Source organism: Sceloporus undulatus, chromosome 1 (genome assembly GCF_019175285.1).
Source record: "Sceloporus undulatus isolate JIND9_A2432 ecotype Alabama chromosome 1, SceUnd_v1.1, whole genome shotgun sequence".
In the NCBI taxonomy this organism is placed as follows: Eukaryota; Metazoa; Chordata; class Lepidosauria; order Squamata; family Phrynosomatidae; genus Sceloporus; species Sceloporus undulatus.
Window position 1 is genome coordinate 369,802,345 of NC_056522.1, and position 24,972 is coordinate 369,827,316.

General features: G+C 40.1%; 2 protein-coding genes and 1 pseudogene across 4 annotated transcripts in view; all 3 read right to left on the reverse strand.

Moving 5' to 3' along the window:
• Positions 1-12,929, reverse strand: part of SYNE2 (spectrin repeat containing nuclear envelope protein 2) — a 233,730-nt gene extending 220,801 nt beyond the window's left edge. For all 3 annotated transcript variants that reach the window (XM_042454459.1, XM_042454452.1, XM_042454444.1), the window contains exons 1-7: positions 12,829-12,929; positions 11,406-11,529; positions 11,025-11,185; positions 7,363-7,510; positions 5,735-6,294; positions 3,619-3,798; positions 1,384-1,534 (exon numbers count right to left, since the gene is read on the reverse strand). In XM_042454459.1, the coding sequence (XP_042310393.1) occupies positions 1,384-1,534; positions 3,619-3,798; positions 5,735-6,294; positions 7,363-7,510; positions 11,025-11,140 (1,155 nt within the window). In that variant the 5' untranslated portion in view covers positions 11,141-11,185; positions 11,406-11,529; positions 12,829-12,929. The remainder of the gene's footprint in view (positions 1-1,383; positions 1,535-3,618; positions 3,799-5,734; positions 6,295-7,362; positions 7,511-11,024; positions 11,186-11,405; positions 11,530-12,828) is intronic.
• LOC121927177 (nesprin-2-like) overlaps positions 12,550-24,972 on the reverse strand; it is a 78,574-nt gene continuing 66,151 nt past the window's right edge. The window contains exons 19-24 of the mRNA XM_042460796.1: positions 23,171-23,344; positions 21,009-21,143; positions 19,983-20,138; positions 18,131-18,348; positions 14,094-14,169; positions 12,550-12,621 (exon numbers count right to left, since the gene is read on the reverse strand). Of these exons, the coding sequence (XP_042316730.1) occupies positions 12,550-12,621; positions 14,094-14,169; positions 18,131-18,348; positions 19,983-20,138; positions 21,009-21,143; positions 23,171-23,344 (831 nt within the window). The remainder of the gene's footprint in view (positions 12,622-14,093; positions 14,170-18,130; positions 18,349-19,982; positions 20,139-21,008; positions 21,144-23,170; positions 23,345-24,972) is intronic.
• Positions 24,146-24,241, reverse strand: LOC121920081 (annotated as a pseudogene).

Here is a 24,972-nt window from a genome sequence, read left to right on the forward strand (position 1 = left end):
ACAACAGAAAGTGGGAAAGAACTATTCTGTTAGGGGTCTGGCATCATCATCATCATCATCATCATCATCATCATCAGGTCCCCCCAATAGTTTTTGCCTTCAGCATAATACAAGTTGAGTCTCCCTTATCTGAAATGCTTTGGTGTTTTTGATTATTTTTTTTCATATTTTGCTATATTTGCATCTACATCTTGGAGCTAAGAACAAATTCTGAACATGAAATTCATTTACGTTTCACATGCACCTTACACACATAGCCTGTGTGTAATTTTATATATAATATTTTTAATAATTTTGTGCATGAAACAATGTTTGTATACAGAACTATCAGTAAGCAAAGGTGTAAGTGTCTCAGCCACCCATGTGGACAATTTTGGATTTTTGAAATATTTCGGACTTAGGAATTCAGGATAAGGGAGACTCAACCTGTATATGAAGGGCATAATTCAGACACTGACAACGGTTCAGGAAAAAAGACTAAATAAGGGGAGTCCTGCACCGAGACCTTTCCTGATGCCTTCAAGTGGATCAAATAGGCTGCCTGTTTATTTGACTATGGTTGCAGTTAAGATCACATGCACTGTATACATACACACATATACACAAACGGTCGGTATTGTGTGCTAAAACAATCTGAAATGGGCACCAACAAAAGATGGATTTTAAAACTTGAATACATGCTGCTAATAAGTATGCAAATTATTACACTAAATTATATGCTAATTACACCATCTATGATGCTAATTACACCAAGATTCACAATACTTCCTCTATTAGCATAATTTAGCATTCTAGTAATAATGGGAGGAAGAAATAAACTACAGCAAACTCTATAACTGTCTTACAGCCATGGGGATTTTAGCAGCCACTTCTCTGGCATCATGAGCAAACACTGCCTCATTTAATGCAACCTTCCCCATATGTTGAAGCTCACGAGTCCATTGGCCATACTTGGTGGGGATGATGGCAGCTGCAGTTTTATGTTGGAATTGATACTACTCAAAGATTGACAAGGACTTTGTGAATGTGCACCAATTTATTCATTTATTTACTGCCATGAGATAGCAGTACGTTTACATACAGCACAATCAATGTCAGCCACAAAGAATAAACAGATGCCAACCAGCTGCAATGCTCTTCCTTTTCTCAATTACTTCAGCCAGCAGATAAGGATCTTTCTGCAATATCATGAGAAATGAAGCTGCTGCAGACCAAAGAGCCTGAAAACTGTTCCTTTAAATATTTTTTTAAAGCAAAAGACAATTTTCTCTGCATGCTGTATTCCCCATTTAGCACCACATTCTTCAACTTCTGTTCTGTTCCTTTTGCAGAGAAGCACAGAAACTGGCTCCCCTACATGGAAAGTTCTTTTAAAAACCTCACCTTGGCAGTTATCCTCTGAAGGTTGTCTTTTCCCATGTAAGACACCTGCTGTGACAGGACATGTTCTTGCTTCAGAATGATGCTCATCAGACAGTTTTTGCAACTGTGATATTGCTTCAAGAGCTCTATTACTCGGCCACAGTGCTCCAGCCTATTGAAAAGGAACAAACCCAAAATTATTAACATATTTAAAGGTCTGCCTAAAACTGAAGATGCGTGAGTTTTTTGGGTTTTTTTTTTAAACATGACTGTGTAAACACATCAAGGAATTTAGCTTTTAGCACAGAATCCAGTGCATCTATTCAATACCACGTAATCTGAACTTGGCTGAATCCCATGGGCCTTACATACAGGATACATCTACATTTTATTACCCCATTTGTTTAACTTGTACATTGAAGATATGATATGCAAAGCTGGATTAGACTGAAGCATGAAGTGTGGAAACTGGAGAAATGAACATCAAAAATTTAAGATATGCAGATGGCACCATACTACTAGCAGAAAAATAGCAAAGACTTGGAACAACGATTGAACAAAGTCAAGGAAGAAAGTGAAGTGCCAGGTTTATTGCTGAACATTAAGAAAACAAAAATAATGACCACAGACGTATATAACTTTAAAGCAGACAGTGAAGATATTCAGATAGGCAAAAGTTTTTCTGTACCTTGGCTCTATAATTAATCAAAATGGAGACGGTAGTCAAGAAATAAGTAGAAGACTAGGACCTGGAAGGGCAGCTGTAAAGGAACTAGACAAGTTCCTCAAATGTAAAAATATACCATTGAATACCAAAGTTAGGATTTTCCAGGCCATTGTATTTCCAGTTTGTGTGTGTGTGTGAAAGCTGGACAGTGAAGAAAGCAGGCAGGAAGAAAATCAACGCATTTGAAATGTGGTGCTGGAGGACAGTCAGTGTATACCCTGGACTGCCAAAAATTCAAATACAGTGAGCCTTCAGTATTCGCAGATTCAATATATGCAGATTTGAGCAAGAACGGGTTGAAATGAAGAAACATTTAATTTTTTTAACCTGCAATGGCCAGGCTGAGAAGTGGTCCCTGGGCACTAGCAGAGGCTGATGCACCAAGACTCAGGCAAGCCAATGCCTCCCTTCTCAATGGAAGTAAACCCCACCAGAAAGCCACAGTCATAACTTAAAACCTCCTTCTTATTCTTTTTCCCACCTTCACAGCACAAAGCAGCTGCCAAAATTTTAATCTCTGCCTTATTCCATTTACTACCCTCTTACAAAGAAGCCTCTCCCAGAATTTGACACTCCATTTGCCATCTTTTCACAAGGAAGCTTCTGGCAGAATTTAAACTCCTTCCCCAACGATACACCTTTTTGCTCCACTCCTCCTGCTGCCCTTCCCTGATGTGAATTAGTGGCAAAGGGGTTTAAAATCTGGCAGAGGCTTTGTGACGGGAAGTTTGAAAAGGTGGAAAACTGAGGCAGGTTTGTTTAAATTCTGGAAGAGCCTACAAGGTGGGAAGGAGGGAAAGACTGCAGGAAGAATGTTTCTAGTGCCTGGATCTTGTAACTCAGGTAATTTTAAATGTTAAATACTTGACTCGAGCACCCATGTTTTTTGGTACCAAACTGCCACAGATACTGAGGGCCCATTGTAAATGGATCCTAAATCAAATGAATCCTGAACTCTCCCTAGAAACCAAGATGACTAAACTGAGACTGTCTTATTATGGACAAATGAGAAGACATGATTAACTAGAAAAGACAACAATGCTTGGTAAAGTGGAAGGCAGTAAGAGGAGAGGAAGACCACATCACAGATGGATAAACTCAATCAAGGAAGCTACAGCCCGGAGCCTGCAAGACAGAATAGGTGTTGACCTATTCAGCACTTTGGATAGCTCCACTAAAATTCAAAGTAAATCTAGAGTAGTTTCACTATCCCCAGTAACAAGGAAGCCATGAGCTGTCACTCACTACAACAAATATGCATAAGATTATGGCCGTAGTAGAGAGCCAGCATGGTGCAATGGTCTGAGCACTGGAGTAGGACTTTGGCACATCTGGGTTGGAATCCCAATTTGGTTCAGGAAACCCACTGGGTGACCTTGAGTAAGTCATACTTTCTCAGGCTTAGAGGAAGGCAACAGCAAACTTCCTCTAAACAAATCTTGCCAAGAAAATTCTGTGATAAGGTCGCTAGAGTCAGAATGGCTTGAAAGCACACAAAAACAACAACAACAGCAGCGTTAGTTTCCTACTTTTCAGTAATAGAGAGCTTGGTTTCTTTCCATAAATCCTCTATAAGCTTCCACTGGTGCTTCAGCTCTTCTTGTTCAGCCTTTGGGAAATGGGAAAGCAGGCTAGTCCTTTCATTTAAGGATCTCATGTCTGCAGCATGGCAATCAAGATTCTGCCTGAGTTCAGTCAGCAACTTCAATCTGTACCATTGGGAAGGAAAGAGGTCATGACCAAAAGTTATTTCAGCTTTATTGCTCTATTCCTAGTGGTCTCTGGTTTGATTTAATGTTCTTTTATTTGCTGTGTCATTAAATGTTTGAAGGAACTGATCAATGACAGTTCCTTCCTAGGGAAGCCAAGGAGGCCTTGTTGTCCCTCAGTCAGCAGGCAAAACCTTTTCTATTCTCACAGCCTTTTAAAAAAAGGGTTTTTTTAAAAAAATAAGTTAACTCAATGGAACTGTTTAACTGTTCAACTGACCTGTTTTTAATAACTTACTAGCTTTTTTTACTCTTTTAATTTGAATTTTGAATTGTTTTAATACAACTGGCCTTCTGTATCCACAGATTCTTTATCCACAAACATCCACAACTTGGTTTTGTTTAATTCCTAAAAGCAAACCTTGATTCTGCCATTTTATATAAGAGACACAATTTTACTATGCCACTGTATCTAATGGGACTTGAGCATCCATGGATTTGGATAACCACAAGGGTCCTGGAATCAAACACCAGAGGATATCAATGGCCCAAGGTACTGTGAATAATTTATTTATATTTTAATGTTCATCTGTTGAATTTTTTCAATTGTACTATTATTTTAAATTGTGAGCAGCTTTGAGTCCCAATTTTTTTTTTGGGGGGGGGGGACAGGATAAAAATAAATATACTCTATATACTTGTGTATAAGTCTACCTCATGTATTAGTCAAGTGCAGGTTTTGAGGCCATACTCATCGATTTGGATAAGCTAAGGTAGAGGGGACATGTAACAAAGGATATAAAGGACAAAGCAAAGGAAAACAATGCCTAATAACCTACAAAATTCCAGCAGGCATAATTGTTTATGTCACCATAAAAGCTGAATGGATGAGGAAGGGACTGATAAATATGTTTTAAATTTATGTTTTAAATTCTACATTGTTTAATTGCATTTGGGGGGGGGTTTTGAGGGTTCGGACTGTATATTTTTAATCTTGTAAGCCGCCTCAATTGCATTTTGTAGAGAGGCGGGATATAAATTATTATTATTATTATTATTATTATTATTATTATTATTATTAAATTGGTGGGGAGGTGACCAGGCATGAGTAGGGCTAAGGAAACACTAACATAAAAAAAAGAAGTAAAGGCAAAACAAATTTAACTTTAATGTGATAACTTTGTCAAAGTTGTAACACAGAAAAGCTGATATACACAAATGTCTTATTCAGATCTTTCATAACCCAGTTCCTCTCAGCGTTTACTTCAGAGGAAGTTCCAAAGAGCCACTGCTGCTATTTTCCCAACTAGGTATTCAAATGGCTGTAAGCAGTGCCACAACAGACTATGCTTCTATTAGGTTCTCCTGGGACAGACTAGGTCAGTGATGGCGAATCTATGGCACGCGTGCCAGAGGTGGCACTCAGAGGCTTCTCTGTGGGCACACATGTGCCATCACTCCAACACAGAGTTTGTTACTAGAAAGCCAGAGGGACATGGCACTTTGAAATTAATAAGTGGGTTTTGGGTTGCAGTTTGGGCACTCAGCCTCTAAAAGGTTCACCATCACTGGACTAGGTTCTCAACTTTTGCCACTCTACGCAGAGAATGGGATTATTCCCTTTTTCATAAGAGCTAAGGTAAAGTACTTACACTGACCCATGGATAAGTCGACTCAGTTTTTTTGGGTTGATTTTTTAACTAAAATTTCTAGACTTATTAACAAATATATACAGTAATAATAACCATGACAGCACTTTGTAACCATCATTTCTGGGAAGATAAAATGAAGCTCTCATGAATAATACTTTTTGAAGTCCACCAAAAAAAAAAAAAACTATGAAAGCTTTTATGCCTCCTGCAAAAAGACAATTCAACAGATTGTTGACAATCTTGAAAAAATATGAAAGTGGGGATAAAAAATATCATTTGCTCACCTTTGTTGAGCAGCAGGAATTGTTGGATCCCTCAGCCCTATCATACGGATCTTATCACGTATGTCTTGGAGACTTTTATAGAGCTCACTGTTCTTCGGTGAAAATTCTTCCCGAACATCCTCAGTCTGGACAACTTCTTCTTTTTCTGCAGAACCAACAGCTGGGATTTCCTTTGTACACAAAGCTGCAACAAGCTCTTTGCAGCTCACTTTTTTCCCCGATTCAGGATCTTCCAAGCGGATACGGGCTCGTGTCAACTTGTCATCTAGAAGTCTGGCCTCTTTGTGCATCTTGCAAGCCTCTGTCAGTTGAGGAGAATGGCTGAAAGGGTCTGAAACCTTCGCAGGTGCTCTGACATGCCTCAGGAAAGTTTCAAGATCTTGCAAGATTGCTCCAATGGTCTGTGTCTTATGATCCAGTTCTTCCAGTTGTATTTTGTATTCACCAATCATTGCACTTGCCACTTGCCAGTCTGCTGGGTCAACTTTCCCTCCTGTGGGCCTGATTTGCTCTTGCTGACTGCACCACCCAATACAATTTGCTATAGATGTCTGAATTTTCTGAGAAATAAGATAGGACAACAGGGATAGGATGTGCTTTAGGTCTAAATGTTGAAAGGCAGGTGTCCATCATGACAGGTACCTTTTGTCATGCCCTGCCTCCAGGATCCTGGCATGCCCTCTGATTCTGAAGGCTCTGATGAAGAGACTGAGACCTCAGGAGACATGTCAGGGCTGCAGCAAGGCCAGCAGATCCAGGAGGAGAAGCTGCAGCCAGCACAGGGGCTGAGTTCCCAGCAGACAGAGGAGCAAAGTTCATTACAACCACTACCCTCAGCTGAATTGCCATCTTCTGAGGCTGAGAGAGCATGACTTGTCCAAGGTCACCCAGTGGGTTTCCATGGCTGAACAGGGAATACTTCCTCCTAAATGAGAAGCAGTGGCCAAGGTTTTCTAACAAGTTGTATAGCCCTAACCAAAGCTTAGCAAAGATTCTTCTTTTTTGTGAAGTCAAAGGCTTTCATGGCCGGCATCCATGGTTTTTTGTGGGTTTTTCGGGCTATGCGGCCATGTGCTAGAACATTTTCTTCCTGACGTTTTGCCAGCATCTGTGGCTGGCATCTTAAGAGAATGAATTCTCTGAAGATGCCAGCCACAGATGCTGGCGAAAAGTCAGGAAGAAAATCTTCTAGAACATGTCCGCATAGCCTGAAAAACCCACAAAAAAAAAAAAAAACATTCTTCTTTTTGGCTACAACTTCCAGAATCTCAAGGGGCCATACTAGCTAAGGGACTCTCAGAGTAATAGTCCAAAAAAGTAAGTTTTCCAAGCTCTGGTTCTACCTGGGGACAAAGCACCTAGAAGAATGCATAAGGAAGTGTAAGGTTAAAAGCATTCTTCCTCTCTGGTGCATTTTTCACCAAAGCAGCCACAGCTGGGATTTATGAACACAGGCCAACAGGAGACTAGATAGATCTGTCCCCAGTGCTCTCCACATAGGGCTTTGTGACTGTCCTGAAAGTGCCAGCTTCTGAATTAATGTTTAAAAGCCTAAATGGAAGGTTTCTGGAAGCCTCATATAAGGCACACTGAGATTCCTTGCTACAAGAAACGTAAGAGGTACCAACCTTCACTTTTTTACGTGGAAGTTCCATATTCTGCAGCACGCACTGTGGTATGTCCCTTTTGCGAAGCTGCTCTTCTAAGTTGCACAACTGAACCCACTCATTTTCTATTGGCAAAACAAGCGTCAAAATAGCCTTTATAGGTTCCATCCTAAAAGACAGCAAAAGAAACATCAAAAAGAGACTAATCAAGGAAATGGCCACACACACAACACAATGGATAAATGCCTTGGGTTGCCCGTGTTAGATAATTCTATGAAGCAACTGCGTAAGCATGGAACTTAGTACGAGGTATAGAATTCTACATTCTGAAAATCTCAGCTTTCCACATGTCTCTTGAGTTTCTAGCCCTTATGACTGCAGTAACAGGAATTGAAAAATATAGCTGTCTCCCATCCCATCTCAGAATAAATGTGAGGTATAAATTAAATAAGCACATACATAGAGGTAATTTAAATGATTCATTGACTCTAAGACCAGTGGAAGGGAAGCTTAGCAGAATTTTGAGCTCTAGTGGATGTAATCAAAGAAACCCAAACCTTATCCCCTTAAAATCTCTCTTCCATCAAAGATAAGACAGCTGGTGCATACACAGAGAAAGAACGTTCCTGAATAGACACGGCGAGTGTCTGGCAGAAAGAAGAACTAGCTATTACATATTCCTATTTCCTATAGCTACATCCAAGTGCAGGGGAAGGTCACACAGTCCATATGTTAACACTGAAAAATCCCAAGAGTCTTTTGATTTGATGCTTGTTTTAGCCTGTGTTAATTACTGTTTAGCATAGTGGTTTGGGTGTTGAACTATGACTCTAGACACCACAGTTTGATTCCCGACTCACTCATGAAACTGACTCGGTGACCTTGGACAAGTCACATGCTCTCAGCCTCAGGGGAAGGCAAGGGCAAACCTCCTCTGAACAAATTTTACCAATCTTATCTAGGGTTGCCATAGGTTGGAAACAACTGGAAGTCACATAATAACAACAACATTTTGCCTGGATAACCTCTGTATCTCCTTTGAAGGAGGAATCCTAAATTGTATGAATGTCATCTGACAATGTTCTGATTGTTGATTATTCATCCTAACTTTAAAAAAATAGTCTAGGGTTAGTTGGTAGTTACTTTTTTAGTTAGTTAGTTGGTTAGTAATGACTTTTATCCTTTAGGGTAAAATTCTAAGTTTACATATCAGAGAAATCCTTGCTGAAAACAGTGAGATTTTACTTCTGAGTAGACCACAGATGAGAAACGTCTTTCAGCCCAAGGGCCAAATTCAACTTTAGTATTTCTCACAGACGCCATTCTAGAGGTGAGTTGAGCCACAGGCAAAAAGGCAGCAACAAAAATACCAGTACAGTTCACCCAAAGCTCTTACTGTTAATCACAAGGCCTTCGCAAAGGCATTTCAACCTCCTAGTATGAAAGGAAAGCCTCATACAGAAATTCGAAAGCCAACCAATGCTGATGTTGTATGGTTAGAACCATTTGGGAAAAGCCCAGATGGCCAGACCTAGGGCCACATTCAGTCCTAGAGTGTGAGGTTCCCCACCTCTGGAGCAGACACATATATGTTTGTAATGCAAATGGATCTTGTAGCACCTTTGAGACTGTATGAAAGAGGTTGTATCATAAGCTTTTGAAAACTTGATCTACTTTGGGCTTGTTCCCACTATGAAATGACCCTCATTCCCATTTGAAACCAGTTCCTGCCATAATCTGATCTAATCCTGTCAAGATGAAGCGAAGCAAAGGCAAAAAAAACGGTGTTTTGCAGAGAGTATTTTGAAAGAGGGTTTTTTGAGAAGAATAGATTCTGAAGCAAGTTCCTTAAGTGGGAACAACAAGTCAAAATTGATTCATTCTGGAGGGGAGGAACTATGGCAGAGGGGTGTTTACCATCCCTCCTCAGTTTTTGGCAGATCCACCATTTTCCTCTCCTCTCGGTGCTGCCTTTGTACTTGTGGTTTTTTTTAATAAAATGATCAAGTATTTGATTGTTTGATTTAGCAACTACTTGCAAAGACAAGTAATTGCAAAATCAATCAATTGAAAATCCAAACAATTTTATTTTTTAAAAAAAGCATTTTGTCCTCCTCTTTCTCCTCCTGCCTCGTTCCCCTGCTCTTTCCTCCCTGCCTGGCTCCAGCCTTCTCTTCCAATCTCAAGCCTCCTTCCCCTGCTCTTTTCTTTCTGCCTGGCCTCATCCTTCTCCTCCAATCCCAAGCCCCATTCACACTCTCAGCCTCAGATCACACTCTCTCAGCTTCCCCCCCCCCCCCCCCCAAATTTCCAAGCCAGGCTGCCGCTTACGTCACAGATGATTGATGGGGGATTTTGAAGCTGCGCTAACAGTGGCGATGAAAATCGGAGCAAAAAAAAAAAAAGCAATTATACTGGGGTAAGGGGGGGAACTTTCATAGTGGGAACAAGGGACCTTTTAGAATTGATTTCCAAAATGCAGTAGGAATCTATTTAACCCTTTGTCAGATGCATGCAGAGTTGTTTTTGTTGGTATATCAAAAGAGAAATTTAACGACATAAACTATGAAGTGGTGTATTCTATGATCATTGCAGCAAGATCATTGTATGCCCAGAGTTGGAAAACAGACTCTCTTCCTACAGAAGAATACTGGATTGTTAAAGTGTTCGAATTGGACAAAATGGACAAACTAGCAATATTAATTAAAGAAAAACCTTTGGACAATTATTGAAGGGTTTGGGTATCTTTTTTTATTTATATGAGCAAGAAAGAAGGAAAGATTTTAGTTGTGGATTTGGAGATCTGAAGCAATTTGGTTTAAATTTTTAGGTCAGAAATTAAATAAAAATGAGTTTGTATTACTGAGAAACTTGAAATATGGAGTATTAATATTCATGGAGCTGGGAAGTCAATTTTGGATTGTGCTAAATGTATTAATTTGAGTTTAACATGATTATATGTTTATTAATAAGTACAGTTTTAAGGGGAGGAAGGAATTGGAGATATTGGGGATAGTTTAGTTTCATGTTATTCTTGTTAGCTAGTATAGTATAGCTTTGAAGATGTGCGTCGCTTGAACACCATGCCTCCAAAGTGGCCAGAATCTGCTTCATTTAGCCTATTTAGGGCCACAGTTAGTCTCAAAGGTGCGACAAGATCCGTTTGCATCCTTATATTCCATACTAACATGGCTATGTCTCTGAATTCTACCCACATGTTTGTAATGGTAATAATAAACCTCACCTAGAAACCTCGATTTGAGTTATAAGCTTGACCCAAACATAAGTCTTACCAATTGAAGAAGGGCTGCATTTTTCTCAGCTCAATGAAGAATAAAAAAATAGTGGCAAATACATTAACTATAGAGGTTAGATTTATAGAGTTGTAATGAACCAGCTATCTAGATTGGAAAAATCTCAACAACAAAAATATATGTGTGTTGGGGAAGACTGGAGGAGTGCTTGAGTTCTCTCTTTGGGGATTCTAAATACTCCTCACTAAACTGCAAATTGAAGGATTCCATACGATGCAGCTATGTCATCTAAAGTGAAATCACAGCACTATAACTGTTTAGTGTGAAAGAGCCTCTGGTGTACTGGCAGTTATCCAATGTATTAGGCCTGTATGGCCATCCCATCCAACTAATCCATTCCTTCTTGCAGCTATAATATGCAGAGTATACCTTTTATTTAAAGTCAACTGGAGCTCGTTCCATTCTCTCAGCAGTTCCTCCTGAGATTGTTTAGTGGTGTCAGACTTCTCCATTTCACCTGAACGTTTTTCTAGCATGGCGGCCATGGATTCAAACACTTTCCATGAAGTTTCACCTTTACTCTTTAAGGCCTAAAACATGACAGACCAGTATCAATTGTGCAACATGTTTCTCCAAGATGTAACACACATCCAAAGACTAATATATAAAAACAGCAATGACATTTTAATACATTATTAAGACTTCAAACCATGTTTTAACATGACATCTGAACTGAGTCAGTGCATAGGCTCTAGTTCATCTGATACCCTTTTAAGAATATGACCAAAATATGAGCTTCAAAATATTTACCTCTAACTCATGTAGCTTATTCTGAAGATAGGAAGTGTCCTTTATATCACCAGTAAAAGCAGGAGCTATGTTCTCTCTGATACTGCTTAAATGAAGTTTCAGTTTATGTCTTGCTCTTTCACAGCTGAGGAAAAAAATATTTTTAAAAAATATTTTAAAAGGGTGATGATGATGATGATGATGATGATGATGATGATGCAGCAAATAAGGACAATGATCTCCTCCAGAAGACCTTGAGGGGTCCCAGCCACAGAATGTTTTAAACTGTTTTCACTTTGTTTTGTTTATTGCTAAAAACATTCCATCATGTTCCCAACCCTACCCTCGGAAGATGTCCTCCAGTTTACTTCCTCATTGGGAAAAGACCTCTCCTGTACCTAACATGATTTGAAGGGATAAAAACAAGGCAAAAAGGACTGGAAGGGGTTGATGTGCCTTCAAGTCATTTCCAAATTATGCTGAAACTCAGGTTAGCCTATCAAGGGGTTTTCTTGGCAAGATTTGTTCAGAGAGTTTTTGCCATGTCTTCTTCTGATGCTGAGACTGTGACTTTCCCAAGGTCACTGGGTTTTTATGGCTGAACAGGTCCAATTTTTTCACCATTGCAGTCTGTGAGCCACTTAAACCCCAAATACCCCTCCAAACCTCTGTATCTCATTTTAAAAATTATGGAAAAAGGGGGATATTTAAAAGCTAAAATAAGGACAATCTCCATTCCCAGAGGTCTCTAGCAACAGAAGAGCAGATAGAAAAACACCAAAACTGGTGCCCAAAACTCCAAAAGTGATTTCTAAAAGACACTGAACTAACAATCAGCCTGGGTTTCCCACCATGGTAGAGGTAAAGGTTATAAATTGCCCTTGGCTCCCATCCCCACCCACACTGTAGCTGTCTATGTTCATCCTAGACCATCCACATAAGCCCCAGAGCTACCCAACATCCCAGTTACCTGACACTCCCATTGCGACATCAAGTGGCTGTTCACACAGTGTGTCCCACTACTGTTTGTACAATGTGTCCCACTGTGCTGCGACGCCAGCCATCACAAGTCGCTCGCTCTGAGGTCAAAATGAGGAGCCCAGCATCCATCACATGGCTGGACACTTGTTCTGACCTCAGAGCGAGTGACTACCCACTGCCGCAGCTACTCCAGGCAGCACAACGGGATGAGTTGTAAACAGTCACTCACAATTGCAATGGAGGTCTCAGAATCATCCTGGAAAATCCAAAGCAAAAGGTAACTTTAAAAAAAGTTTTAAGGATGTTATAGAACATGTTCTCTGCTGAATGGACTGGACATTGTTCAAACTGTTCCCATAAGAAGTGGGGTTTGGGCTATGCATCGCCCAGACTCCCTGCCAAGAGGACAGGGAGAGGACATTTTATTTGGCCCATGCAGATAAGGCCCTAGACTGAAAAGCACCTCTCTTTCAACCCTTCCAAATCCAAGTCTCCATCTTTTTCACACTTCTTTCGATGATGTCCTCCATTATGAAGTTTCTCTTCTGCTTCCAAATTTATATCAGAAATGGTGGGGGGGGGGGGGGGGGGGGGGCAAAAGAATGAAAATGCATAGTATTTATTTTAAAATGGCAAAACAGTCAATTCAATTAAAACCTACCAGCTCACAACACTGGTGTGTGTGGGGGGGGGGGGTTCATCCATGAGCGCAAAGGCTTTATTTCAAAGTATGACCTCAATAAAAGCAAGATATTTCACAGTTAAATTATTTTAATGAACCAGCTATCAAGATTGGAAAAATCTCAACAACAAACATATATGTGTGTTGCGGAAGACTGAATGGGTACTTGAGTTCTCGTTGGGGATTCTAAACACTCTTCACTAAACTGCAAATTGCAGGATTCCATAGGATGCAGCCATGTCATCTAAAGTGGAATCACAGTACTGTAGCTGTGTAGTGTGAAAGGGCCTCTGGTGTACTGGCAGTTATCCAATATATTAGGCCTGTACAGGCATCCCATCCAAGTGATATATTTAGCTATTACTTTTATAATATTTTTTATTGTAACCCATTTTTAGATTTTTAAACTGAAAAGCAGTACAAAAATTTTCTTTAATATGGAAATAATCTGCTTTGTCAGTTGATTTTTTTGTGTCAAGTGGAAAGTTATTTGCAGGATTGTATCTCCCTTTATTAGAGCTCTAAGATTGTCTGAAGAGGCTCTTTGCTCTGTTCCACCACTCTTTCAGGCTCACTTGGTGGAACAAGGGAAATGGCCTTTTCAGTGGCTGCTCTCCCAGGCTCTGGAATTCCCTCCCTAGAGAAGCCAGGATGGCCCCATCCCTGCTCTCCATCTGGCAACAGGCAAAAACCTTTTTGTGCCAACAGGCTTTTAAAAACTGGCCGGGGTGGGGTTTTAATGCTATGTGGTGCTAGTCTTTCAATGAATTTTAATGTTTTTAATGTTTAATATATTAACTTCATAAATTGTTTAACTGTTTTTTAAATAACTCTTACATTTACCCTTTAATTAATGACCTTGTATAGTTTCACATTTGTACTGTTTTTAAATATTAGCCACTTTGACTCCCATTATTGGGGGAAAGATGGAATATATAAAACAACAACAACAATTCCTGTTTGTCTCAGGCAGCAAAGTATCTTTGGCCAGCCCTTGCAAAATGCCACAATGGAGAAAGCCCCATGAATGCATTCAAACATCTTACCTTTTCAGTTGAAAGCCCATCACAGGGATGTTGAGAAGATGCCCTCTCTCCATTGGCAGAAGCAAGTGCTAAACCTCTGGATTTTAAAAATAAATTGATTAGTGGAATACAAAAAATAAAAATGGCAACTAGGCAAAAGTGTATTTGCCTTTTTAAGGTCCATGCATATGGCCACTAAGAATGTCATGCAAAGTTTTCTCATCTCTATATAGCCAAGGCATATTTTTCTCTGCCACAAATTAAAATTCAGCACTTGTTTTGTTCTTTTGTTGTTGTCACATGGCTTCAAGTCAACTCCAACATAATGATGACCCTACCATTGGGTTTTCATAGTAAACCCAATGGTTTACAGAGGAAGTTTATCATTACCCTCCTCTTGGGCTGAGAGAGTGTGACTTGCCCAAAGTCACCCAGTGGCTTTCAGGAGCTGAGTGGGGATTTGAATCCTGGTCTCCAAAAATCCTAGTCCAACACTCAAACCACTGTGCCATATGTTTTACTTTCAGTGACAAATTGCACATGATGATTTTCCCTGATTTTTCTGTTCAACAGGTTTTTTTTGTTCAAGTAAAACAGCTTAGAGATGCTGAAATTCAAAGAGGAGGATCAGAAGGCTGCACGGCAGAGGTTTGGATTGGATGGCTCTTATGGTCTCTTTCAACTCTATGATTCTAAGACTGAATTACCCTTGCATTGCTTGCCACATCTGCTTAATAATACCTACTGCATATATACATCTCAACAGCTGTTTTTTACCCTGTGGGGAAAAAAGGCACAACATATTTTCCCATTTCCCCTGTAGGTAAGAAACAGTAAGGGATTAGAAGAGATGCTTCATGACACTACAGTTCCCAGAATACTTCCAATGACCATGCTAACAAGGAGTACTGGAAGTATACATTTTCCCAACAACAACAACAACAACAATAATATCCTGCTCCTCTGTGCAACACAACTGGGGAGCCTTACAAGATTAAATTTCCATATCCCACAATCCCACCCCATGAAATAGAATTAAACAGCTTACAGTTTAAAACATAGCTTAAAATGATAAACAAAACAAATAAACCATGGCTATAACAAAAATCGGGGTAAACAAACTAGGCTTTTTGGTGGCCGTGTATCTATTCAGGGAAGGCCTGCCGGAAGAGATCCATCTTAACAATTTTTTAAAAGCTATTTAAGGTGATAATGTGACAGATCTTTTCCACCAGGCCATTCCACAATCTGGGAGCAGTTGCCGAAAAGGTCCTCTGGGAGCTTGCAGACAATCTAGTTTTATAGGTTGTAGCAAGTTCCCCCCAGAGGACCTGAGTGCGAGTGGTGGATTATACAGGAGGAGGCGGTCCCGAAGATAGCATGGACCCAAGCCATTTAGGGCTTTAAAGGTTATAACCAACACCTTGTACTGGGCCCAGAAACGGATGGGCAGCCAGTGAAGCAATCTTAAAATTGGTGTGATGTGGTCTCTTCCTGAGACCAACCTGGCTACCACGTTCTGCACTACCTGAAGTTTCCAAATCAAGCACAAGGGTAGCCCCATGCAGAGTGCATTACAGAAATTGAGACGAGAGGTTACCAGCGCGTGCCCTACAGTTTCAAGGTCCTTAACTTCCAGGAAAGGGCACAGCTGGCGTATCAGCCGAAGCTGATAACAGGCACTCCTGACCGTCTTGTCATCTGGAGTGACGGATCTAGGAGCACCCCCAGACTATGAACACAGTCCTTTGAGGAGAGTGTGACCCCATATAGGACTAGAGGTTGTATCCCAAAACCTGGGTTCGGGGCTGCTACTGTAAGTACCTCCGTTTTTTCTGGATTCAGTTTTAATCTGTTTTTCCTCATCCAGTCCATTACTGCTTTAAGACAATCATTGAGAGGAGAGACGCCATTTGAAGTCAGAGCTGAAGACTGAGAAATGGAGAAATATATCTGGGTGTCATCAGCATACTGATAACACCCCGCCCCATGCCTCCGGATGATCTCTCCCAGCAGCTTCATATATATGTTGAATAGCACTGGGGATAGGATGGCACCTTGAGGGATGCTATAATTAAGCTCTTATTTGTAGAGCAACTGTCCCCGAACATCACCCTCTGGAATCTACCCGAGAGGATGGAACAGGACCAGTGCAGTGCCTCCAATTCCTAACCTTCTCAGGCAATCCAAGAGGATGTTATGACCTATTGTGTCAAAAGCCACTTAGAGATCCAGTAGCACCAACAGGCTCTGGAAACATCTTATCAGAGAGCTGGTCCAATACAGATGGAAGGACTAATAATTACTTCCTGTTTCCAGTCCTCAACTCTTGATTTCAGTGTTTCTCAGTTGTTTCTTCTGTTTTGTATTTGCTTCTCAAAAGCATTCTTCAAGTATTCATACATCCAGGTATCGTAATATAAGAGTACCGAGCAGGTTTGATTGCATAGCCCACCCAATGTCATGCCTGAATACAGGTTCTTCCTCTGTCCTCTCCCAAGTCTACATATGTAGTGCAGTCCTTTACTGAATAGGTCTACACACACATACCTGCATGCACATTGACTATTATGTGCGTTGGGAACCACATATCACAGACCATAATCTCACATTCCTCCTCTCAGACTATAAACTCTCAAATCCTCCAAGCTAACATACCTACTTTCCATGCTGTCTGGCAGATTGTGGGCACTGTAGTCCAAAAAAGTAATTGTTCCAAGCTCTGAAAAAGAACTACTGAAGCCAAACCAGCGGCTGCAATCCTCAGTGTAGTGTAGCAGGCCTTATGCTAGGCTGAGCCATATATAACCACCACATAACCTACAGAACAGCCTCTGAAGCCCTCCACAGGCCCATTTCATGCTTTGTGGGAAGTAGACATTATCACAGAAGCATCCGGTTATGTTCTCATAGCTGGGTGCAAAATGATTACAGCAGCACTGAAACTTCTGGAGGACCATAGCAAAATTCAGCACACTGATATCATCATTTCACATCTGGCTGGGGGAAGAAGCTTCTGCAATCCTTGCTGCTCTCCACAAAACAGCGAATGGTTGTGCTGGGGGTTTCAGAAAATATTCAGTAAGTCCCACAAGGACAGGCTCTGTGTTATGCAGAGGGAAGAAGGGAATACTAACCCTCATAATATTCAAAAAGGGCATATGCAATGTATGAGAATCATATGCATGTGTATGTCCCAACATTTGTCTGGCACAGCCATGGTTCTCCTATCCAACATTATACAGTATCTATTCATGTGTTCATAAATCTGAGTGGGACTGTACCACATAGCCCCACTACCTTCATGATCACATGGCACCACTACTAATCATAGTGAATTACTCTTAGCTCTTGCATATACTAGACCTGTTCAGGCATGCACTCCATGTCAGGGGTCAGAAACCTCAGGACCTGGGGCTAAATCTCACCACCCTGTCCTAACCCACCCCATCAATGTTTGCTAGATGGTTCCCTTCCTCAAGACACTCTCCTTTAGTGGTTTCTCAACTCTCTCCTTTGGTGGTTTCTCAACTTCTGAATGGGGCTTTTCCAATTCTGAAAGTTTTAGAAGCTAAAATATACAGTATATTTGGTCCTACTTCTTTGACTGACCTGGCCCACCACTGAAATGTAGTCATGAGAACATTTGTGAAATTAAAATTAGACTTACAGTTGAAATAGTTTCTATATCTCTCAGGGTGTATTCAGACTGACTAAAAAGCCCCCAATTTTGTTCCTGTTCTTTCCATTTTAATACCACATTAGAATACACTAATCTGGGGAGCTGGTATAAAAAGGTGTACCAGCTGCTGACAGAAAATATTCTGCAATAATCAAAATATGTATGGATCTCCAAATTAAAATCAGAAAGAATAAGAACAGAATCTGGAACAGTCTGGTCTTTTTAATCAGTCTGGATGTATCCTCAGTTTGGTTGTTAAGCTGAACCTAACTCATCTTTAGAGGATCCCGAGCATTATCAATGCATTTTGCACTAGCCACAGCTATCTAGAAAGCCCCCATGAAGCAGTTCCATGCTGGCTACTGAAAATACCCACCCTCTCTTAGATGAACGGTCTTCACAAGCCCTAGACACCAGTGCATTGTAAACAGCTGATGCACGTCTTTGAAGGTCTTCTTTCTTCTGCTCATATTCTGCAACCAGCATTTTTGTTTCAGTCTCATTTTCTTCCATGGCCATTTTCTTACTCATTGTTTTCATGGCTTGTAAGCAAGCATTTAGCTTGCCCATTCTACCTTGCTGAGAAAACATGTCCTAAATGGACAAAGAAATACAAAAACACTTGTGTTGGATACATGACATTTTTTGTTGACAGATTCTACATAAGTCTCCAGGACCAGATGAACTACATACAAGAGTATTAAAAGAAAAGGCAAATGTAACATTGGAGTCATTGGCAATAATCTTTGAGAACTCCTGGAGAACAGGAGAAGTCCCAGCAGACTGGAGGAGGGCAAATGTTGTTCCCCATCTTCAAAAAGGGGAAAAAAGAGGATCCCAACAATTATTGTCTAGTTAATCTGACATCAATACCAAGAAATATTCTAGAGCAGATCATTAAACAGAGAGTCTGTGAACATCTAGAAGGCAATGCCATAATCACAAAAAGTCAACATGTGTTTCAAAGAAACAAGTCATGCCAGACAAATCTTATCTCTTTCTTTGAAAAAATTACCAGCTTGGTAGATGAAGGGAATGCTGTGGATATAGTATATCTTGATTTCAGTAAAGCCTATGACAAGGTTTCCCATGACATTCTTGCAAACAAGCTTGTAAAATGTGGGCTAGACAAAGTAACTGTTACATGGATCTGTAATTGGTTGACCAGCCAAACCCAAAGGGTGCTCAACAATGGCTCCTTTTCATCCTGGAGAGAAGTGACCAGTGGGGTCCCACAGGGTTCTGTCCTGGGCCCAGTGCTGTTCAACATCTTTATCAATGACTTGGATGAAAGAATTGGGGGCACACTTATCAAATTTGCAGATTACACCAAATTAAGAGGTATAGCTAATACCCCAGAGGACAGGATCAAAATTCAAAAGGACCTGAACAGACTAGAAAGCTGGGCTGCATCAATAAAAGTATAGTGTCTAGATCAAGAGAAATAATAGTGCCACTGTATTGTGCTTTGGTAAGGCCCCACCTGGAATATTGTGTCCAGTTCTGGGCATCACAATTCAAAAAGGACATTGAGAAACTGGAGTGTGTCCAAAGGAGGGCGACTAAAATGGTGAAGGATCTGGAAACCATGTCCTATGAGGAATGACTTAGGGAGCTGGGGATGTTTATCCTGGAGAAGAGAAGGTTAAGAGGTGATATGATAGCTCTGTTTAAATACTTGAAGGGGTGTCATATTGAGCTTGTTTTCTGCTGCTCCAGAGAACAGGCCCCGGACCATGGATGCAAGCTACAGGAAAAGAGATTCCACCTCAACATTAGGAAGAACCTCCTGATAGTAAGAGCTGTTTGATAGCGGAACACACTCCCTTGGAGTGTGATGGAGTCTCCTTCCTTGGAGGTCTTTAAACAAAGGCTGGATGACCATCTGTCGGGGATGCTTTCATGGAGGGTTCCTGCATGGCAGGGTGTTGGACAGGATGGCCCTTGTGGTCTCTTCCACCTCTATGATCCTATGATCATTACTCTAAAACATTTCATAGATTTCCAAAATAAATAGTTAAACCAAGACTTCCAGTCCACTTGTTTGATGCAGTATACTCTAAAGGCACCAGATCTTGTCTCATTTTGAAAGTTAATCATAAGTCTCCAGGACCAGATGAACTACCTGAATGAAAGACTGCCAATAAATACTAGGTGCTGTAGGCTGTATTTCAGAGGACGTAACTGAGTATTCCTCGCCTAAACAAAATATCTATATGGAAAAATACCTCATGTTCTTCAAGAAGTCCTTTGGTTTTCCCAGCACTGAGCAGTTTCTTCTCTTTATTTATCTGTTTATTCAGCTTGGAAAACATTTTATTCAATTTTCCTCTTTCAATTTCCATTTTTAATTGAATATAGAATATGATTTCTCTGCGAACTGCCTGCAGAATACAGAATGTATATCAAAGAATGCTGGTAATTAATAAAGATATAACATGAGAGCTATTGGGGGGGGGGGGGAAGGACTTTTTTCATGTGTCCACCATCCTTGATACAAGGAGTTTAGAAGAGAATTTTAGCTTCATAACACCCTTGCCAGGTAGATAGGACTGAGAGTACAAAGGTGTTCCTTGAAATTACTACATATATATCTGGCCTTTCCATTTAAAAAAGCCCTCAATCTGCCACCACCTCCTGTAGCTACATATTTGCATCCTGATCCCACTCTTCAACATCTTCCATGGGGAGTGATGGAGTCTCCCTTCTTGGAAGTCTTTAAACAGAAGCTGGATGGCCATCTGTCAGTGATGCTTTGATTGATAGTTCCTGCATGGCAGGGAGTTGGACTGGATGGCCCTTGTGGTCTCTTCCAACTCTATGATTCTAATGGAAGGTGAGCAAGAAATGCCTGTAGATATACATCTGTACATGCATAAACTCTCTGTGTCAGGAGGAAACCAGTTGTGCTGGAAGACGATGCAATGATACAGCATATGGATCAACCTATACAAATGTTCTGCGTACTGCACCAATGTCATGGGGTGAGATTCATGCTCCCACCATGTGTTTACTCATGCAGGGGAGGCCCTGGTGAACAAGGCTGTACCAATTTCCCCATGGCCGCCTGGTGGAGCTTCAGGACTGAGCCAGAACTTGAACCCAGGTCTCCCAAATTCAAGGCAATAAGTCTAGGCACCATGCCACACAGATGCTATCAAAAATGCCTCCAAAAATCATATGTAATGGGAAAGTACTCAAGTGGTTTCTATCTGATTAAAACAGCTCTCTGCCTCCCAGGTACATTTTCTCACCTCCCATCTCTCACGAACATCTTTGCTCTTTTCCTCCACCACTGCCTTTTCATGAGCAGATGAAATGTCTTTCAATTGTTCCGCTGCTTTCAAAAACTCACCAAGGATGCTGGTATCCAAGATGCTAAAAGCTTCCTGAAAGAAAGTGGCATAAAATTATGGAATAGTAATCAAAATACAAAACCTGCCTAAAAATAGATGAATGCCTGGAAGGTAAAAGGGTCCTTTCCACACTGTGAGTACTACAAAGCAAAGCATGTGCTACTGGACACTTAAGGATGGAAGAGAATTTGAAGGCACTCATTTGAACCCATTGCTGGGGACAAGCAGCCCACTCCTAACTAGCAATCAGTCAGATTCAAATTAATTCCTTTTTTCCAACTGCAAAAGCAGAGCTTAGAAAATATACTTTCTTCAACTTCAATTCCGAGAAAATCTCAGCCAGCATGGCCACACTGAACAGAGGTATAACTCCTTTGCATTATGATTGTTAACATCACAAGGGACACTTCTTTCCATTTGCACTATAACTGTACTTGTGGAGCACACCTTCAGACTCAAAAACAGAAATGTGTGTATGTCAGAGAGTGCATAGATCACAGGAGATCACTCATGGAATATATCAAAAGATCCACTGTGCAACCAGTGTTCGTGTATTCAGTTTAAGTTTCTTTGTTTGTATTAGCTGTAAACTGTATCAGAATAACATAAAATGATTAATAACAAAATAGGTGTTTACAGTGGGCAGAAAATATTGTATATATTCATGTATAAGTATAGAAATTTTAGTCAAAAAATCTGAGTCAGCTTATCCATGGGTTAATATAAGTACTGTACTTTAACTTTTATTTTTTTAAAAAGGGAAACCATCCCCTGCTGAAAAACAAGTGTGTGATCTGTCCTGTCCTGACACTCCTCTATTCTCTCATCCATCCAGCATTTAATGGGAGGACAAACAATTATGCCTGCTGGAATTTTGTAAGTTCTTTGGCACTTTTTCCTTTGCTTCATCTATTAGATTCTTTCTTACATGCCCCTTAGTTTTACCCTTGACTTATCCATGAGTAATATCAAATTCCATAATTTTGGCCCCTAAACCTGCCCTCATCTTATACATGAGGTTGACTTATAGTTGAATATATATGGTACACCAGCCAGAACCATAGTGCAATTCAGTTAAATAGGAATACCAGTCTATAGGGAATAAGCCCCTCTGGACTGTAATCAGTTTACTACTAAGTAAATGTGAATACAACTGCAAGGTGGCCACTGAGCATCTTCACTGAGCATATGCAATGACCACAAAAATAGCTATGAGTTCAGTACCAGCCAGGGCTCAGCCTTGTATACTTCTGAGGTTGCTAAAATGAGTACCCAGCTTGTTGGGGGCAATTAGCTTACAGTTGTAAACCGGCTGTAAACCGCTTAGGTAGTATGAAGTGGTATATAAATGAAGCTGCTATTGCTATGCAAAGACAGGTAAGCCAAATAATGACTAACCTGCAAGTGAAGGGACTTAAGTCTAAATACTAGTAGCATAATTAAAATGTAGTGTACTGTTTATTTTTTAGCATTCTTAGAACCCTCCTTTGTTTTCTGTCTATCTTTAATGGCCATGAGGTACTCCCTCTTATAACATGTACTGCACAGCAGTGGTGTCATTAGGGGGGTGCGGGGGAATATGTATGCAGCTGTGGCATCAATCTGCTTCCCTTTAAAATGCTTTAAGAGATGGTGGGAGTGAGGTGAAGCTCCATGGGAGGAGAAAGGAGATGCTCCCAAAAAAATTTTAAATTAAAATTTCAATTTTTAATTTTTAAAAAAAAATTTAAAAAATTCAATTTAAATTTTTTATTCTTTTTAAATTTTTCTTTTAAAAACATCACATTTTAAGGAAATCTTCACTATATATACGTAAACACAGTTAGGTTGTGCATATGCTATTGTAATTTGCAGACTTTTTTTCATTTTTCTAGTTGTTTATGTTACATCTATCACCATTACAATCAGTGGTATATGGGAATTGCGATTTACGAGTAACATTAGTGCAAAAAAGCATTACTAAAGATTCTGTATCATGTTAAATGGGAGGAGGTCAATGTGGAAGGTGACACCATGAGTTACCACATTGGGTGACACTAACCTTAGTTGGATTAACTCACCTCATACTTAGACATTGGTCCCTCAGGTCCTGTTTCATGGCCAAGGAGTTGCATAGCTTTTAAAACAGCAGCTTCAAGCTTCTTGTAAGTATCTTCGAAATGCAGTTTGACTTCTTGCTCTGACAAGAATGCGTCAGGTGCAAGTGAATCAGTGCCAAGACTAACCGGAAGCATCTAGGAAGAAAAATGGGTAAGGAAACAACAAAAATGTCTATGAAAAAAAAGACATATCTTTAATACAATTCTTTTTAGGGAAAGTTTTTTTTCTTTCTTTCTATGGATTGTCATATCTCAAAAAGCTTCTTCTGCTGACATGTCTCTGCCAAGGGGACAGATGAAACCCAAACCTCTACTGAAATGAACCTTTTTTGTTTCTTTAACAAGAAAATGCAATCATTATTTGAAATAAAGATATTTTAGTTAATGATCATAGACTTAGTCATTATCTGAAAATCATGGCTGAATTGGGGGTGGGGGAGATCTGATAGCTAGTTATGCATTCAGAGTGAGTGTTTGGCCAAACTACAGAACACCTGATGTGGGTACATTTACTGTGTCTATCACAGATTTAAAATAAGCAGGTAAAATAAAAACCAAAGACTAAAATCCTGTTGGTTTCTTCTGCATGTTTACATTCCACTTTGTCCATTTTTACCCAACACAGAACATCTGCATTCAGCTCAAAGTTGTGGAAAAGGAGATGGGCATGCTATGCCATTTTGCATTCAGATGCTCATGTGCATGAAGAAGTAAATCTGCACGCACATTTAGGTGCACATTAAGTTGCACAATGTTGTCATGATGCACCCATTTCTGTCTTTATCAAGGGCCCACGCCCCAAAATCCAGGACTTTTTGGAACCTTATTCAATCTTTTTTTTATATTAGAAAATATTTAAGAATACAATTTAACATAGACCAATAAGTAATATATATCAAGTCCAAAGAATGCAATTGCAAATAAAAATACATAATAGTATGGTAATATATATAAAGAAATTAGATATAAAGCAAATTTCATTCCTAGGATGTGTTACTACACTTGATCTTAGCCAAAAGGCCAAGAAGCGATTCAATCTATATCAGTGGCTCTTTTAATTTTTCATCCTCGTAAACCCCTTTATATCTACATGCAGATGTCATTCCCCCATTGACATGCTATATGAATAAAAATTGTTTGCACAGTGTGCATATTTTTGTTCACACAATCATGAATATTTAATATTTTAACATTTTATAAGGAAATAACCTTCTTCAAATTAGGACAGTTTTATTTCAATATATTAAATACTTAACACATGTGTAAAGTGTACATAAATAAATTGTCTTACACGCAGCCACACTCACATGCACCAGTATTCAAAGATATGTTGCAGGCTGAATCTGCACTGTTTGACACCACTTTAACTGCCATGGATGTATCCTCTATAACCCTGGGATTTGTAACTTCTTGTAGCACCAGAGCTCTCTAACACAGAAGATTAAATCGCTCACAGAAGATTAAATCGCTCATAGGATGGAGCCATGGCAGTTAAAGCAGTGTCAAACTGCATTATTTCTGCAGTGCAGATTCACTTTTTATTTCACTCACACAATACTCACCAACTCTCTCACACACAGTTATACAAAAACATTCATTCTCAGGCCAGTGATGAGACAGTGGGGGAAAGTGATGGTTTGGGATGGGCCCAGTCAGAGGCCATGATCCAGTGAGCATCCCCACACCTCCTCCTCCTTTTCCGCATCCCTCAGGCAGAGGCAGCTGCACCAAGCATCCCCGTTGTCTTTCTCTTCCCCTCCAAG